Below are 16478 nucleotides of genomic sequence, written 5' to 3' on the forward strand. Positions count from 1 at the left end.
CATTTGTTCAGAAGTCACACAGGTGAACCTCTAACACACGTTGCATTAACTGAATTCTTTGGGCCACTTGGGGGCAGCAGCTATAAACACAACATTAACATATTATCACCTTATAAAGCTGGTATAGTGAACTTGCTAGCAAACAGTTGGCTATTTACACATCAAGCAAACACAGAGTAACATTATCATTCATTTGGAGTCATATTTGTGTCCACCTGATGAATGCAAGTCCACTAGTCATTCTTCTTTCAGCTCTGTATTTAGTATCCACCCTCCTGAGATATCCGGCTCTTTCCCTGCTAAATGCTGCACTAAGTTCGCCAGCTAGTTGCTAGCTTTGTCTGCCTGTAGTTTGCTGATGGGCAGGTAGTGTACATTAATTAATTCACTGCTATTTTTGAACTTTAACTTTATCTGTCTGCTGTTTGGTGCGGGGTATCGAGCGCACAGTGGGTTTATCACCACTTCAATGAAAACAAGCATCATGTTGACTTATTTTTTCTCTTAGCTTTTTGTCCTGCAGACACTAGTCAACCTCATTTTCATGAGCTAAAAGCAAAACTGAATGATGATGTTACCCTGTATTCGTTGGACTGCTTTGTTGTGTTTAGAAGCTCCCAAGTTGCCCCCAAAAAATAATGAATGCTGCTTTAAGGATTCTCCTTCTTCAACAAACACATGGAGGCACCAATGTGACTTCTGGACCAGCATTACAGAGTAGACACATGATCAAATCACAAGATGGAAACAGAGAAACCAAAGTACCAAAGAGAGAATATAAAATGTAAGATAGAAACTTCACATGTACTGCAATTATATCAATTTTACATGAACATTCAGTCACACTAATGTCAAAACGTTCCTCGGGAACAGGAAACTGGCACTTAAGTCAGCCACGCCTTTTGGAAAAGCACTTTACCTCAAACAAGCCTGACTTCAGCTCATCATCTCAATAATCATGTTAATGTCAGAGTATGAGCAAAAGCTAAAAGTAGAATTCAGGTAAGTAAGTTGTGTTGATTTCACCCAAAGGCAGAGAGGAGCAGAGCAACAGATAGGCATCTAAATGTAAACTTCAGGAACAGAACGATCTCGCCTGAAGTAAGAAGGGACGCCAGGAGGAAGGGGAGAGGGTAGAGGGGAGGGGGGAAGTAAAGGGGGAGAAGGAGAGTGATGATTTAGGGGAGCAGAAGGGGAACAATGATGTGGGGGAGAAGGAAGGGGAAAGGGTGAAGGGGAAGAGAAGGGAAGAGGTGTAGAAGTGGGAGGAAGTGGAGGAGGAGAGGAGGCACATAATAGATAGGGAGAGGGGGGAGGACACGAGGAAGGAGAGGGAAAAGGAGGAAGAAGGGGGATATAAAGAGGAGAAAGTGGCAGGGGAGGAGGAGTAGGAAAGGAGGGAGCAGAGGGGGGAGCAGAGGGAAGAAGTAGAAGAGAGGAAAGAGCATGAGGAGAAATGCAGGAAGAGGGAGGAGACAAGGACAGAGAGAGGACAGAGGCAGGAAAGTGACGAGGAATAAACGGAGGAGGAGAGAAGAACGAGGAGCAGCTAAAAGGGATGTTGGGGGGGGAGGGGAGAGGCGGGGAGTAAGACGGGGCTAGGAAGTGAGTGAGAACAGGAGCGACAGGCATGACGTAAACGGGAGGTGTGGCAGGGGGAGACGGGAAGAGAAAGACAGAGGAGGTAGAAGGGACAACAGGAGGGGAGGGGAAAGAGAAAGGGGAGATACGGCTGGAATGAGAGGGAGGAGAGGAAGAGGAGACGGAGGTATAGGAGGGAGGAGGAGGAGCGACAGGGTGAGACGTTTGAGGACACAAGGGGAACGTAGGACACCTAAGAAATTTGGGAGCTATTGCAATTATCACAATTCACAAAAGAGACAAAACAAAACAAAAAGCAGACATTTAGACAAGACTTGAGTGAAAAGACAGACAGCATATGACGGTGAAGTGAATTTGTGAGTGATGAAGACTTAATGTTTTAGAAGCTGCAGAAGCAAACGTATTGCACACCAGAGTCATGGGATTGCTTATCTCTCGGTTGATAAGCAGGAATAAGCTTCTTAGTGAAAAGCGGAAGCATGTTTTAGAAGTAGAGTAAATATAATGGGACAAATTAATATGCTGGCTTTGTTGAGGACAGGTCAAAATCATTTTCATAGAGGGACTCAGAAGTAGGATGTGAACAAGGAATGCTGAACGTCTGGATCATAGCCAGGATTTTATAAATACTGAGGGCATTAGACTAAATTTCCCCAGAGCAATCAAACACTCTCTCAGACAGTTTTGGCGAGCCTCCAAACAGCTGCCGTGTCCTAATTCCATACATACTAATTATATACAGTATATACTATATATATTGTATTTTGTACTAACAGTTATATATAATATGTAACTTAATACTTTTCAAATGCCACTGCCAATTATTAAACTTTACAAATAGATGATTTAATACTAATAATAAAAAAGAAAGATTCTCCAAGATGTTTCACCTAAATATATTCAAATTGTTTGCAGCTGTAAGGAGCTCCTATGTTTCCTTTGTGCATTGTATTGTGTGACAATCGTTAACATCTTCTGTTCAGCACTTAGTATCTATCGTGAGTGTTTTTGTAAATACAACATTGTACAACAACAACAAATTCATAAATCAAGTGTTTCTCTCCACTGATTTCTTTTTTTTGTTTACTTAATTCAGTCTGATAAATTGCCTCAACGTCATAGCAGTGCAACTGGAGAACTCTTTTAACACACTACAGACTGAAAACCTGCTCAGCATTAGTAAAACCTGCCATTTAAAACACATTGTAATACTATGTGTGTAATTTATATGAATGTCAAAACCCTCACATTCCCATAAAATGATATTAAAATGACCTTGTTGTCCTCATCAAAGTATATAGTTGTATTTAAAGGGAAATATGGTTGGGGATATGCTAATGCTAAAGCCTGCTAGTTAGCCGTAGATGTCATCCAGTTAGAAGCTACGATTGGATCCAGAAGCTGCTGAAGTTAGCAAAAGGAAGCCATTGGTGGGAATTAGCTTGTTAGTGGTGCTTAGCTCTGACAAGTGAGATTGCTGAAGAAGTTAGTCACTCAGAAGCAGAAGAAGAGGAGGGAGGAGGAGGTGGCGGGCAGTCTGCTGGTCTCAAAGCAGGAGAAGCTACAGTGGAGCGAAGAGGTTGGGAGGCTCGGAAGAACCCAGGAGATGACAGGTACAGTACAGCTAACAGCAGTAACACAGCAGCATAATTATACACTGTACACTTTGAAAAAAGGCGTTTCATTTTCAACCCATCTGTGAGCATCATCTGGGACAGAGCACACATCCATGCATCATCATGGGCTCTGCGACAACACTCGTGCATCATGTGTTGAAAAGGCTGCACCCGTTTGAAGAGTGTTAGAAGTGTATTGTTGTAAGCCAACAACATCAGAGCAGGCAGCCTCTCACAAAAAGCCATAGCCATGCATTTTGTTGATTTTAATATATTAAATGTTGGTTTCATTCTAAATCATCTTTGCAAAAAGATCCACTGTTATTAAAGCAACAGTAACACTGATCGTTGTTTTAAGATGACTTTCAGAAACCTAATTAGACAAATTTGGCAATGAGACCCATTTCAGAAGTTTGTCTCAAAGAGTGCCGGGCTAACACTGAGGGTGAGTCTACTGACGGCTGATCAGAGCACATTAGATTTGAGGCTCTTTATTTCCTTGTTTCATTGGCAAACAAAGGAACACAAATGGAAAAATGTTCAGTTATATGCTGGTTGGATAAAATGTCAAACACAGTTGATGCAATGGTGGAAGTAATAAAAAATAAAAAATAAGTTAGTTAGTAATCATGCAGCAGGGTGGTCCCTGTCATTAACATATTGTTATATATTAAATGATGTGATTATTACTACTGATGCATTAACATTCAATAAGCATTTCAATGTTGTAGTTGGTCATGGTGGAGCTGTTTGAAGGTAAGTTATACACTGTTTTTGTAGGTTAAATATTAATCTGTAAAGTAAATAGTAACTATAGCGGTCAGTATAAAGTACTGGAAAATAGAAATACTCAAGTAAAGTACAATTAACTCAACATTATACTTAAGTACTGTACTTGAGAAAATGTACTCCACCACCTCCAGCTTCCAAAACTGAGTAGATGTCATTTTGTGGAGTGTAGACAGGTTGCATTGTGGGTAATGTAGGCTCCAGTTATTGACAGTGAAGAAGAATGCAGGGAATAACAAAGACGATATTCCAGCATTGATTTATATCCTTTAAAAAAGAAAAAGTGTTTTGAAACGGTCTATTGTCACAATGTTGGAGGAGTGCAATACTCTCTTTTAAGCAATGACAATAAACACACCTGCTGCACATGCTTAATAAAACACTACTTCCTGTGTTGGGCATTTGTATATAAAGGATCATAAGAAAATTGTTAATGCGCCTAATTTCCAGAGTGATAAAAAGGCTAATTGCTGCATATTTTATAATCATCTCTCTGTAACAAAAGGCACATTGTCGTCAGCGTTCTGAAATGTCTCTCATTGTGTTAGAATCAGAGAATACTAGTAGCTGCCACATTTAATTTTCATTTAAGAGGAGAGAGAAAGTTAGAAAGAGAGAAAGACTTGCCATGCTGCTTAATTAAAGCAACGATCCCATTATTATAAATTGGTCATTATAATTATGTTTTTATGTATTTTCTAATAGCATACGACAGAAATTGAGAAAACATAAACATAACTATTGTTAAACCAAATCATGAACCGGTGCCCTAAAAATTCTGAAAAATGTGATTCAACAGGATTATCAACACATTTATCAGATGGAAGCGAGACACCAGTTCATTAGCTGCTTACATTTGCTTCAGGTTCATGCTTTTGAACAGTTTACAACATACATACTAAGAAGTCTCCTGCACCCAAAATGGTACAGATTGTTATAGGGAAATATATTAATAATCACCCAGAAATCTATCACTTGCCATTAACGTTCCAATGACTGAGTGCTTTAAATTAAATGCACTACCCAGTGTTGGAAAACTAACAAGCTGACTGGGGTGACTGCTCAATAAGGACTCTAATGCTATTACTACCTGATGGTCCATTAACTGGTATGAGCTCAATGAACCTGCTGGAGCATTAAGTCATTTTGGTTCAGCTCTAATTACTTTCAATTGTTTGGTCAAGCCTGATTGGTTCTAGTATTTGATTACACAGTCCGGTCAGACTATCTGGCTGAGAGAGGAGGTGAAGAAGGGTGAAGGGATAGACTGAGAGATAGACTGATAGTTCAGCTAGGGTGGGCTACACTTTACCATCGGACTGATCCGGGAATACTGCGTTATCATCGGCAAAGCAGCGTGTGCCTGAAATGTTACCGTAGTCAAATATGGGCCCTTCCAGCAAAGTCACAATATCCAACCGATTGATCTTAGTCAGCACCGCAGTTAAAGCGTCCGCTAGAGAGGAGAGAAACATGAAAATGCATTTACAGTCATGTTCTATTCAATACCACAAAGCCTGGATATTGTCAGTTGTATTCATTCATTGTTTTCATAAACTAGCAACTGAAATATTTATTCTCATATACGAGAAAACCTAAAATGGCAATCTGCTTTTCTCTCCGTCACACATAAATAATATTGCACGCACGCACAAACACACACTGCTTACTTGTGGCATTTTTACCGTCCCTGTGCACCCATTTTTTTAAGAGCATGAAGCTCTGTGCTGTCAGGGAATTGGGGTTCTCCACTCTGACAAAGTTGATCTCTTCCACAGAGAACTCCATCTCCCTGGCCAGCTCTGTAATGGCACAAACACCACAAAAAAAGATTTTCATTAGAAAGTAAAACCATAAAGATGTAGTCCTTTGTTGATCAACTGGTCGGCCTTGCATTAACGTCAGGATAACGGTGCATTCTCCTGCTCCTCGGATCGTCCCATTTTCCGAGTTGGGAAGTCGTTCTTCCAATTTTGGTGTGTTCATGAGCTTTAAGTCGTAATGTGGAAACAACATGGACGCTAAATAGAAGATGTGTTGTATTTCATTTCTCATAATTCAAAATATTCCGACACCACATTAACATAGCACAAATGTCCTATCTTACAGTGTTTGTCAAAAGAAGTTAAACATCATTTGTGTGTCCGCCCCATGATTCGGTAAAGTAATCCGCTTGAACATTTTATGGGTTTTTCCTTGGCCCATGCTACACCCTTTCACGGAAATCTGACAAGTGGTTTTTCAGTAATCCTGTTGACAAATAGGCAAACAAACCAAGCCGAAAATAATAAAAATATAAAAATGTCTGCACTGACAATGAGGCACAGTGATGTAGTCGGTGTCTGACAGGATCACAAAACAACACCCAACCTTGCAAAAGAGACTGAAAGCACAAAAAATGCCTCCACGAATTCCAAAACTTAAAAAAAGAGTCATTTATCTGATGATGAGCTTCTGCCTGACGCATCATATGTGGTGTAAACAAATTGCTGCCACATGGGTTTACACAGATTAATGTGAGTGGAAATTCAGAAAAACGTCAAAGATAAGTAGCTGGAAGAGATATATGGAGAGCGAGACATTTAAATTAGATTTCAGGTTTGCAGCAATTAAAATTCCCCTAACGGATCTTATGAAACAGAGGGGATGGACATATTGTTCTTGGATGAAGAAATTTCTCAATGATTTGTGTCAATACTATAAATAATTACAACTGCCAAACACTGTTCCAAAAGCTAATGAAGGAGTGAAATGCTGCTTGTACTGACAAGCATACGGGCTATAAATTTGATACCACAAGAACATAATGTTCAGCAGATCGTTCACTGCAGCTCTGCAACAGGAACACACATTAAATATGGATCAGATTCTACTCACTCACTCATTCACACTCACACGCACTTCAAATGACGCCCGTGTACACACAACAACTGCGCACACATGCGGTGACGCCCACTCACACACACACACACACACATGCAGGCAGGCGTGGGGCAGTGCTGCAGTGCAGGTGGTCAGGCTTGGAGCAAACTGCAGAGACCACACCCTTAGCTGCTCAAACACAATACATGAAATGATTTTACTGTTGCTCTTACACTTTCAAACTCAAAGATACATGACATGGAAGAACAGACACTGTTATACAACCTTTTTGCTTATAAAATTAATAATACATAATAATACTGTGTATATATCTTTCAGCCCATTAACTCATGCGTCTCATCACGAGGTACGGATGTTTACATTTTCAAATTTCAATTGAAAAAAATCTGAGTTTTTCCGTACTTTCATGCTGCATCATGTGTTGTGACGATGATGTATGTGCCTGTAAATGCCACTGCAGTACTGCTGAGTTAAGACGTTTGTATACTATATGTCCACCAGATGGCAACAAACACTGTAAAACTAATGGTTGGAGAGCTGGGTTCGGTCCAGCTCATTCATTCATACATGTGTGTTCTTTAAAATTCACACGTTAACTCCTCTTTAAGGCAAGACGGTTATCATATCTAATAAAGTGGTTTGTGTGTAAACTCACCAGTCCAGCTGAGTCCGAGGTGGTCGGCTACTATTGCCATGCGGAGGTCTGTTCTCTCACAGGGACTCTGAGGGCCTGTGCGAGGAAGCATGGAAGGGCAGGACACAAACAATCAACATGTGATATTATGACAACAATCCCCAAATTAATAAAAATGTGGTTCTCAGTAAGAGACACACAAAATGGCTCCTACAAAATGGCTGCAGAGGGGATCAATGGATTGTGAACTGAAAGTTTGTCTGTTTCCGACTGTAGACATTAATGTGGTTTAACCTCCTAAATTCATAGTTATTGAGTTTTTGTTTTTTAGCAATTTTCTGATGTGATATTAAACCCTGTAGTGTTGTCGAACCTAACAAACATAAAGACTAACTTTAGCTCACCGTCCCAGGTCTCACCTCTGAAAGAAAAAAATAGTTTTTCTGGCCAGACGCTCCTCAATTATTCAGTTTGGATAATAAGTGCCTGCTATAGAAATAGTTTTGGGACATTTTGGGAAATATAATTCACTTTCATGCTGAGAATTAGATGAGGAGGTCGATACCACTCACTCTCACTGTTCAATACGAAGCTGGAGCCAGACAGCAGTCTGCTTAATTTAGCGTAAATACTGGAAATGGGGGGAACAGCTAGCTAGCATGGCTCTGTCCAAAGGTGAAGAGAAATCTGGCTACCAGTAACGCAGAAAGAATTAACACGTTATATTTAATTTCATACAAAAGCCAAAGGGTAAAAATATGTTTTGGTTTTACATGGGGTTATGTGTTGGATAATAAGAGTATTTCCCAAAATGTTAAACTATTCCTTAAATTATTTCAATTGCTTCTCTAAAGAGATAAATTCTATTTATTTTCTCTTAATTATTAAGCTTTGTGAAATGTAGATGTGCCCTTTGGATAGAGAGAATTGTACTGTAATAGTAGAGATTTTCATACCATTTTACAAGGGTAGATTTTCATACTAACTAAGGATAACTAAGCAAAAAAAATAAATATCAATCTTATTAGATTGTTGCAAACTACTCTTAGACTAGCACTATTAAAGAACATCAGTGAGACAAGTGATAATAAGAAGTACAATCAAAAGCATGAGGATCTGTGAGGCCAGAAAAGGAAAAACAAAAATCACATTTTCAAACTAAAATGTTTGACGTCCAGTAGTATTAGTTTAGTAGTATTAGTAGTAAATGTTGAAAGAGTTAAAGAGTTTTGCATCACGTCACTGACAACAAACGATCTACCATCAGGCAACATTCCCTGCCACTGATAAAAGCAATTCATGGCTTCAACTTGAAATCAAAAGTAATCCAGCTGCACTAACTTTTTCCACCAACTGACTACACTGTCGAACTCTTGTGCAGCTTACATTTATCTGATTGTCAAGTTCAGCTGATGAATTGTTTTTGCAGTGTTTTCAGAGAGCAAAGTACCACAAAATGATTTCTACAAACCAGGCAAGCAGACCAAAACAAACACAAGGTCATATTTCCCCAAACTATTTTTTACATCTAGGGTCTTAAACATGTCGAGGGTGGAAGTGAGCGGTGTGGTGTCATCATGTGGTGAGGTGCGAAGCTAACTTGATTTGTAGAGTGAAATGAAAGTGAGAACGTGTATGGTAGCCTAAAAGACCCCCACAGTAACAGAAAGAAAAGCATACATACTCTTAACTTAGCCCTTCATGTGTGCTGACTTGCAAACCAATAGTAACGACTAAAAAGTGTTTGCTGATATTGAAATTTCAGTTCCTGTGCACCAAAGACATCACTATAGTCTCTTGTAAAGCTCCCACTAGCCATGAGGTAATTAATCCACTATCATAGTACCTATACAGATATCCCTTTCCCGAACCGATTCTCAACATTAATTAGCATTAAATCAGGGATCCAGGGACATATTTAGAGTTGATTCTGTCGTCGTGTCTTAGCCTTTACCTCTTTGTCTAAATCAGACAGCACAGGACACAGATAACAACAACGACAGGAAGAAGAAGTGACAGCTACACTTAAAACGTCACATCACAAAGCACCCACGACAGCTACATGCATCTCAGAGATAGAGATAAAAGTATAACAATCGTTTAGAAAGAGTTTACAAACTAGTCTGGTTCTCTGTGACAGGAGCCGTGATTGGTTGATCAACCTGACTCCCTTCCTCCTTCTGCTCTTGCTCCTTCCCAAGTGTCCGCCTACACTTCCTCCTGCTCCTCCTCATCCTCCTCTCACTGCTGGCCTGCTCAACCTCAGCTCTCACATCTCTAGCAGATGGTGTTGATGTGGTGGTGCTGGTGGAGGTGGAGGTAGAGGTGCGTGAAGGACAGGAACTTCTAGAAGCTCTAGATGGTTCTGACAAGGAAGTGTTCCTGGTAGTGCTGAGGCTGCAGCTCTCTTCGTCCTCAGTGGGCAGTGTTTTTCCCTCTAACTTTCTTTCAGCTTCCTTGGGAATGGTTTGGTCCAAACGTTTGGCTGCCTGGCTATTGACCGACCGTGTTTTAACGTTTTTTGAAACTACTGCACTTTTTTTTCTTGCCGTCTCATTTGTGCTACTTCTACCTGCGTGTTTAACTAAACTGTATCTTTGTTCAGTACTGGATCTGCCTTTAAGTAGTTGTTTATTACCCCTGGCAGTTTTAATACTTTTATCACTAACCACAGATTTAGTTTGAACCTGCTTCTGCTCCTGTGAAGGGGAGTATTTCATGGCTTTCATTACTGGTATTCTAGATTTAGGAAATACATTCTCAAAAGGGTCTAATCTTTTCCTGACATTATGCATTGTATGTTTCCTTACTAGGAATATATCAACATTGTCTTTCATTAGTGGTTGACTTTGACTGCATAGTTTGCGCTTGGGCGCCCTCACTGGTAACCTGGACTTGCATATCTTGCCTTTGACGTCTTTGGCTCCTGTGTTTGTTATTGCTACATTAGTATAAGCTCTGCCTTCCCTGCTGTTCTGTAGCTGACTGAATGATGCTTCTATCCTGCTGACCTCTTGCAGAGTTGATCCTGAAGAGGACAACAAGTTGAACACAATACTGCCGCCAGCCTGAATGACATCTGAATGGACATATTGGGAGTCAGGGATATTACTGCTGGCATTGCTGCTCCATGTTTGGGAATTGCTAATCTGTTGTGATGGTGCAGAAGAAGAATCTGTGCTTTGGTAATAAGTGTGATTTTCTGAGATCCAATCCAAATGGTTGGATGTACCTGAAGGAATTCTGTGATTTGAACAATAATCTGTGATGCCTGATGGTCTATTATTCAAATAGTTATCTGTCATACCTGTATCAAAATTAGAATAATCTGTATAGTTTGAGGTTACAGAATAAGAACTATTTACAGTTGTTCCTGAGGTTGTGTCATTAGAGTGATCAAAGATGCCTGGTATTCTACTATTAGAACTGCTATTTGAAGCATCAGAGGTTTTATCAGATGACAACTTGAACCCTGTTCTAAAAGTGGAGAATTTTGGCTCAGTGTTTGAAGTTGAGTCTCTGCATGTGGTGTAACTGCCAGCAGAATTTGATATTTCTAGCTGGACAGTAGTAGTTTGAATGGAGGCTTGAGGGACTGTTAAGATATTTGTGGGATCCTGAATATTAAAGTGATCCCCGTGTTGTGAGGAGGCATCTACCTCTGAGTCCCTGACCCTGTACCTGCCCGACGAGTAGTAATGCTCACCAATTTGAAAAAACTGGAGCCTCTCCTCCACCATGTCCCTCTTGCTCATGTCAATCGCACCACTGCGTGTCATCTCAAACATCTTCCCTTCATGGAAGGGGAATGGGTTTGGCTCGCTCGTCGGCGTGCTATCGTCCGTTGGTGTTCGGGCTGGGGTAGTGTCTGGTGTTGTGGCCTGAGACTGGTCATCCACTGCTAGTCCAAAAGGCTTTGGCTCACCATTGCTTCCCTTTGTCCCTCCCATATCAACGACTTCTTCTTCTTCTCCACCTTTACTGGGCCAGGGGTCAAAGTCCAGCCCCTTTGTGGCAACAGTCTTAAAAGGAGAATTAAACTCCTCTTCTAACTTATAACTAAAGTAAGTGTCTGAAAATCCCTCCTTATCTGACTCGTTTTGTTCCTGACTTTTAACCCCATCCTTACTAACACCATCAGGTATCCCACCATTTGATGGGCTATCTTTTTTGAAAGGGTCATTTTGACATTCCTCTGGGGTTTTCTCCTCTTCAATAACTTCCAGTTTGGTTGGAGGAAAAGAGCGGTCAGTGGACCTAAATGTGTCTGTTGCCCATACGTCTCTCCGGCTGTCTGGAAGACCAAACAGACGTAAATCTGCCTGCTCGCACAGGCCATCATCCTCATCTTGAAGTTCATATCCATCTAGGGAATCTATCTCTGTTGCATCTGTGTCATGAGAAAATTCAGCTGTTGTGGCTATTGAACAGTCTGTAATTGACTGGTCATTTCCATTTTGTTCATATTCATAGTCCTCTGCTTTACCATTAGAATCTTTAGAACCATTGGAACCATTGGAACCATTGGAACCATTGGTCCCTCCATTAGGTTCTTTGTTGTTTCCATTTGTGTCATGTTTTTTGGATATAGATGCCTTCTCCTTCTCCTTCCTCTTCTCTTCCTCAGGAACTTTGAAAGCAAGTTTCCTACAAGGAATTGGTTGAAAGATTGACCCATCCTCATCTTCTCCTTCCTCTTCATCATTTGATTGACTGTCATCTTCCCCCGCCGACACAGGGGAAGGGGGTTGGATACGTATAATTGGCTCAGTCAGCAAATGCTTGTCATGTTCTTCCTGTAAGTTCACCTCCATCATTTCTGTCTCAGTGTCTGAAGAGGCACAGGAACTTTTCCTTTCTGGGTCTGACATTTCTGAAACAGAGTCGAGAGGAGGAGGGGGAGGGAACTCAATATACGCGATGCCTTTGTCTTTTGAGACCTCTTGATGCTCCCGCTCGACCATTGGATCATGCCTGTCATTGTCTGCGGTTTCTTGCTGATTGAAATTATAAGTTAATATCTGCTGGTTATCATTATTTTTTGTTTCTTGCTTATTCGCATTAGCAAGGTCTGCTTGGGTGCTGTGAACACTAGTTTTGCTTTCTGGTAGGACCTCTTTAAAAGAGAAAACAACTTTGCTTTGGTCATCTTCCTCTGATTCTTCAAATACCTCCATGATAGGGCTGGGTTTCCCTGGCATAAATCCTATAAAGCCATCAGGGGTCTTGCACGTGAGGTCATAGCTGACCTCCTCAGAGCTGGGGGTCTCTGGTGTAAGCGGGCTTTTCACTGAGCTATCTATGAAAGAGACCTGTTCTAGTGTGTCATCATCAGGGCTTATGGGGCTGAGGGCTGAGTTTGATTTTGTTTTGACTGTGTACAGTGCCCCTTTGGCTTCCCTCTCTGCCTGCCTTCCCACCTGGACACTGACATAAACAGGTAAAGTTTTGATTCCTTTGAAGTTCTCTTTGGTTGTTGTAGCAGCTGGAGGGGTTATAACTTTCTCCAGTGTGTCGCTAGGGCTGTGAAGGTTATTAGAGTTGGAATCTCTGGGTGCATTATCTAGAATTTCAAAAGTCAGATCTGTTTTTATCGGGGTTGTCTCAAGATGTGTCTGTATTTTGCTCTTAGATAATGTAGGTATCTGTGAGGGTTTAGTTATTGTCTGTTTCTTTGTTAGGTCATTATCTAAATTAGAAGACAATCTTACAGGGATTTGTGATTCTGTCTTTTTTCTAAGGTTTTTGTTTAGTGGTTCTTCTGTGTCTTTTCTTGAAATCTCAGCTAATACTTCTTTGGAAGCGGACTCACTTTTTGTCACTTGTGGACTCTTTTTAGCATCACAATCTTTCTCTAGTAGTCTAGTATTATCATGAACAACAGGTGCCTGGACTTTCTGACCTTTATTGCTTTCTTTAATTTCCTGAATAACAGTGGAAGAGATATCTTTCCCATTAGTAGTTGCTCTTTGACTCTCAGTTTCACTAATTTGTCTTTGCAAGAAAGGCTCTGGGATGTTTTTGTTTGGTGACTTGTCTCTTGTATGTTTTGGGACTTTAGATGTTGACGATATCAAAGCAGCTTTACTGCTGTCTGTGGCAGCACGTGTGTCCTTCTCCATATCCTTTTTTGGAGTTACTTCTTCTGAAGTTTCAGATACTTTTGATGTTTTTCCTGCAGCAAAAAACTGATAAACAGGAAGTTTGCTCTCCTGTAGTTTCTTTATTGAAGGTTTTGGCTGCACTGGAGGAGGAATTTTGGTTGGACTAGATTTGACTTGACTTTTCTGGGTCTCAGATTCAAACTTCATCCTTGCAGCATTGACTTTGGATGTTGAATTTACATGAGAGGGAGAAGAGGGTTCAGAATCAGTCATTTTAACTTGTTTTTTAATTTGATCTTCACTGATATGAGGGAGCATGCTTTTCTGGGGACTGCTTGGTAAGCTAAAACTTTTATTTTCTGTTGTAGTGGTATGGTCAAACATTTTACCAACAGAAGGCTCCCTAAGTTTGCTTTTACTGAAGCCCTCCTCTGCTTTAGGTTTCTGCTGTGTTTTCTCGGGGGTACTACATGCTGAGCTAGGCCAAGACCTGGGTTCCTTTGGCTCTCGTCTCACAGGCTTTTTCTCAGGGGACTGCAATTCATCATTAAGCTTCTCTGTTTTGTCCCGAAAGAACTGTGATACCTCACTGAGTTTTTCTTCAGCTTCCTTTACAGTTTGATCAACCCTATCCTCATAAAGGAGCTTATCCCTGCTCCTGTCATGTTTATCCTCTGTAAACCGCATCCAAACAGCATGTTTGGGGCTGCCCTGATCTGTGGAGTAATGAAGCACTGTCACCTTATCAAACTGAGATGGTTCGTCCCTGTGCACGAATTTAGGGGACCCATCTTTTGATGACTTAGAACCAAACTCTCTTTTTGGACTCCCATGCTGCTGACTGTCACTGCCACGGCCTCCACTCTCCTCAGAAACTAAATGCCGGTTTTTGTCAGACCCCATGGCTGAATCCTCTGTGTCAGAGTGAGACAGCGATGATGCGTCAAGTTTCTCTGAGAGGAGCATTTTTTCAGCAAACCTATATGACTCGCCTCTTATTTCTGATAGCTCATCATCACAGTATTCTATGGAGTGCTGGCTCAATAGTTTCAGGGCTTTATACGAATCATCTGCCATCAGCTGGGCAGAATTTGGGCGACTATCCTCCTCCTGTGACACTGGGGTGTTAACGCAAGATGTTTCAAGAAAGGAGGGCAGAGATTCTTCAACAGTAAGTTCCTCCTCTTCCTGTTGGGCCTCATCGTAATCAGTAAGTTCCTTAATTCCATGGTCCCCTTTGTAAACATAAAGCTCAGGGTGTTTCTTGGTTTCCCTGATAATAACCTCAGTTGGCTCTGCTGTGCTGTGTCCCTTTTCGATATGAACCTCGATTATCCTTTCGACTTTAGGTTTGGATTTAATGTCTCTGTCAAGAAATCTCGGAGTCAGCTCATCGCCTTTGACAGAATCCTGGCTAGCTTTGTGTTCAAAAAGGCCTGCCAGTTCTTTAGATGGGTCTCTACCTGACTGAAAAGCTTTCATGATATCTCTAACCGACATACCTTCCTCTATCATCTCTGCGCTATCAGTCAGTTGGGGCTTATGATAGACCATTCTAGTAGTAGTAGTAATATGAGTTTCCTCTTTAAGACACACACTTTTGTTCATCATGGAGTCCTCTTCTGGCATTTTCATCTGTACGGCTTTCATGGAGCTTGTTGAAGCTCTATCTGGCTCTATAGACAGAAGAGCAGATGCAGCCTCCTCCATGAGTACAGGATCACAAAGATCATCAGGTTGCTCATAGCTCCTAATGTGGACCACTTCAGTCCTGGTTTCAGTTACGCAGGGAGGGATGGGTGAATCTGTGAATAAAGGCTTAGGTCCTGTACTCTCTGCACTCTGAGGAGCAGAGGGCGTCTTTTCACTCCTGGTCTCAAACCCGCTGTCAGACAGGGGACTCTTATCCTGCTCATGGGAGAGGTCTTCGGGGGACTCCAAAATAGTGTCAGTCCCCTGATAGGATTCAGCAAGTTTGCTTAAGTCCTTCTCTGAGGGTGACCTGAGCATGCCTGAGACAGGTGGAGGCATTTTGAGTTTGTGCTCTTGTATCGACATAGATGGTTTAAGAACACGTTTCTGTTTCTCTTCCCCATCCCTTCTTGCCTCCTCCTCGTGCCTACATTTCAACTCTGCCATTCTGGAGAGAGAGCTTGCACCAATGTCATTTGTTAAAAAATCTACTACTTTAGCCAACTCTAAGTCTTTGCTTGACATAGACTGCTGCTTGAGCAGGAGACTGTTTTCCTCAAAAGGAGGGTAATTGGCTGAGAGGGCACTACTTTGTGCCTCCTCAATTTCATCTCTGGAAAATTCTTCCCATTCATCCTCAGAGGCTCTCTCTTTACCTGCACTTGCCTTACCTTCACTCTTGATATCTCTCTGTAATATCATACTGACTTTCACTAAGTCTTCTTTCACTTTCTCTACTAGAGTAAATGGCTCCTCATCTTCTAACTTGGTCTCTTTAAGAGTGCCAGTATGTGATGTTTGAACAGTTTTAGCTGCTGTCTGTGTGTCTGTCTGTAGGATAGCTGTCATTCTCATCAGATCCTCTTTCATGTCTGCTACATCTTTTAATATCTCCTGGTTGGAAGTTCCAGTTGGATGGATGATGGGCGGTGTGATAAACGGAGGAGATTTAAGTTGGGACTTTATTTTTGAGGCAGTAACACAGGAAGACAAAGAGGAAGAAGACGAGGATGAGAGACGAGAAGAATCAGGTAGTGCCATTTTGAGAGACCCTGGCCCTGGTTTGACAGGGGTCTCTGGAATGATGTTAACTAACTGAAAACACAGGTACCGTGTTAGAAGAAACTGCCGAGCTGGAGGAGGCAGCTACAGATCTCA

At 41.3% G+C, this 16478-nt stretch overlaps 1 protein-coding gene across 5 annotated transcripts in view; it reads right to left on the bottom strand.

Moving 5' to 3' along the window:
• Positions 1–16478, bottom strand: part of LOC115024459 (ankyrin-3-like) — a 110627-nt gene that overhangs the window by 10058 nt on the left and 84091 nt on the right. For 4 of the 5 annotated variants that reach the window (XM_029456021.1, XM_029456020.1, XM_029456019.1 and 1 more), the window contains 3 exons: positions 7546–7620; positions 5678–5809; positions 5320–5463 (listed from right to left, as the gene is read on the bottom strand). In XM_029456021.1, coding sequence (XP_029311881.1) covers positions 5320–5463; positions 5678–5809; positions 7546–7620 — 351 coding nt within the window. Of the gene's footprint in view, positions 1–5319; positions 5464–5677; positions 5810–7545; positions 7621–11230; positions 16477–16478 lie in introns of those variants that run through there. The other variant, XM_029456017.1, reaches the window with a different exon arrangement.

This window comes from Cottoperca gobio, chromosome 19, assembly GCF_900634415.1.
Source record: "Cottoperca gobio chromosome 19, fCotGob3.1, whole genome shotgun sequence".
NCBI classification, from domain to species: Eukaryota; Metazoa; Chordata; class Actinopteri; order Perciformes; family Bovichtidae; genus Cottoperca; species Cottoperca gobio.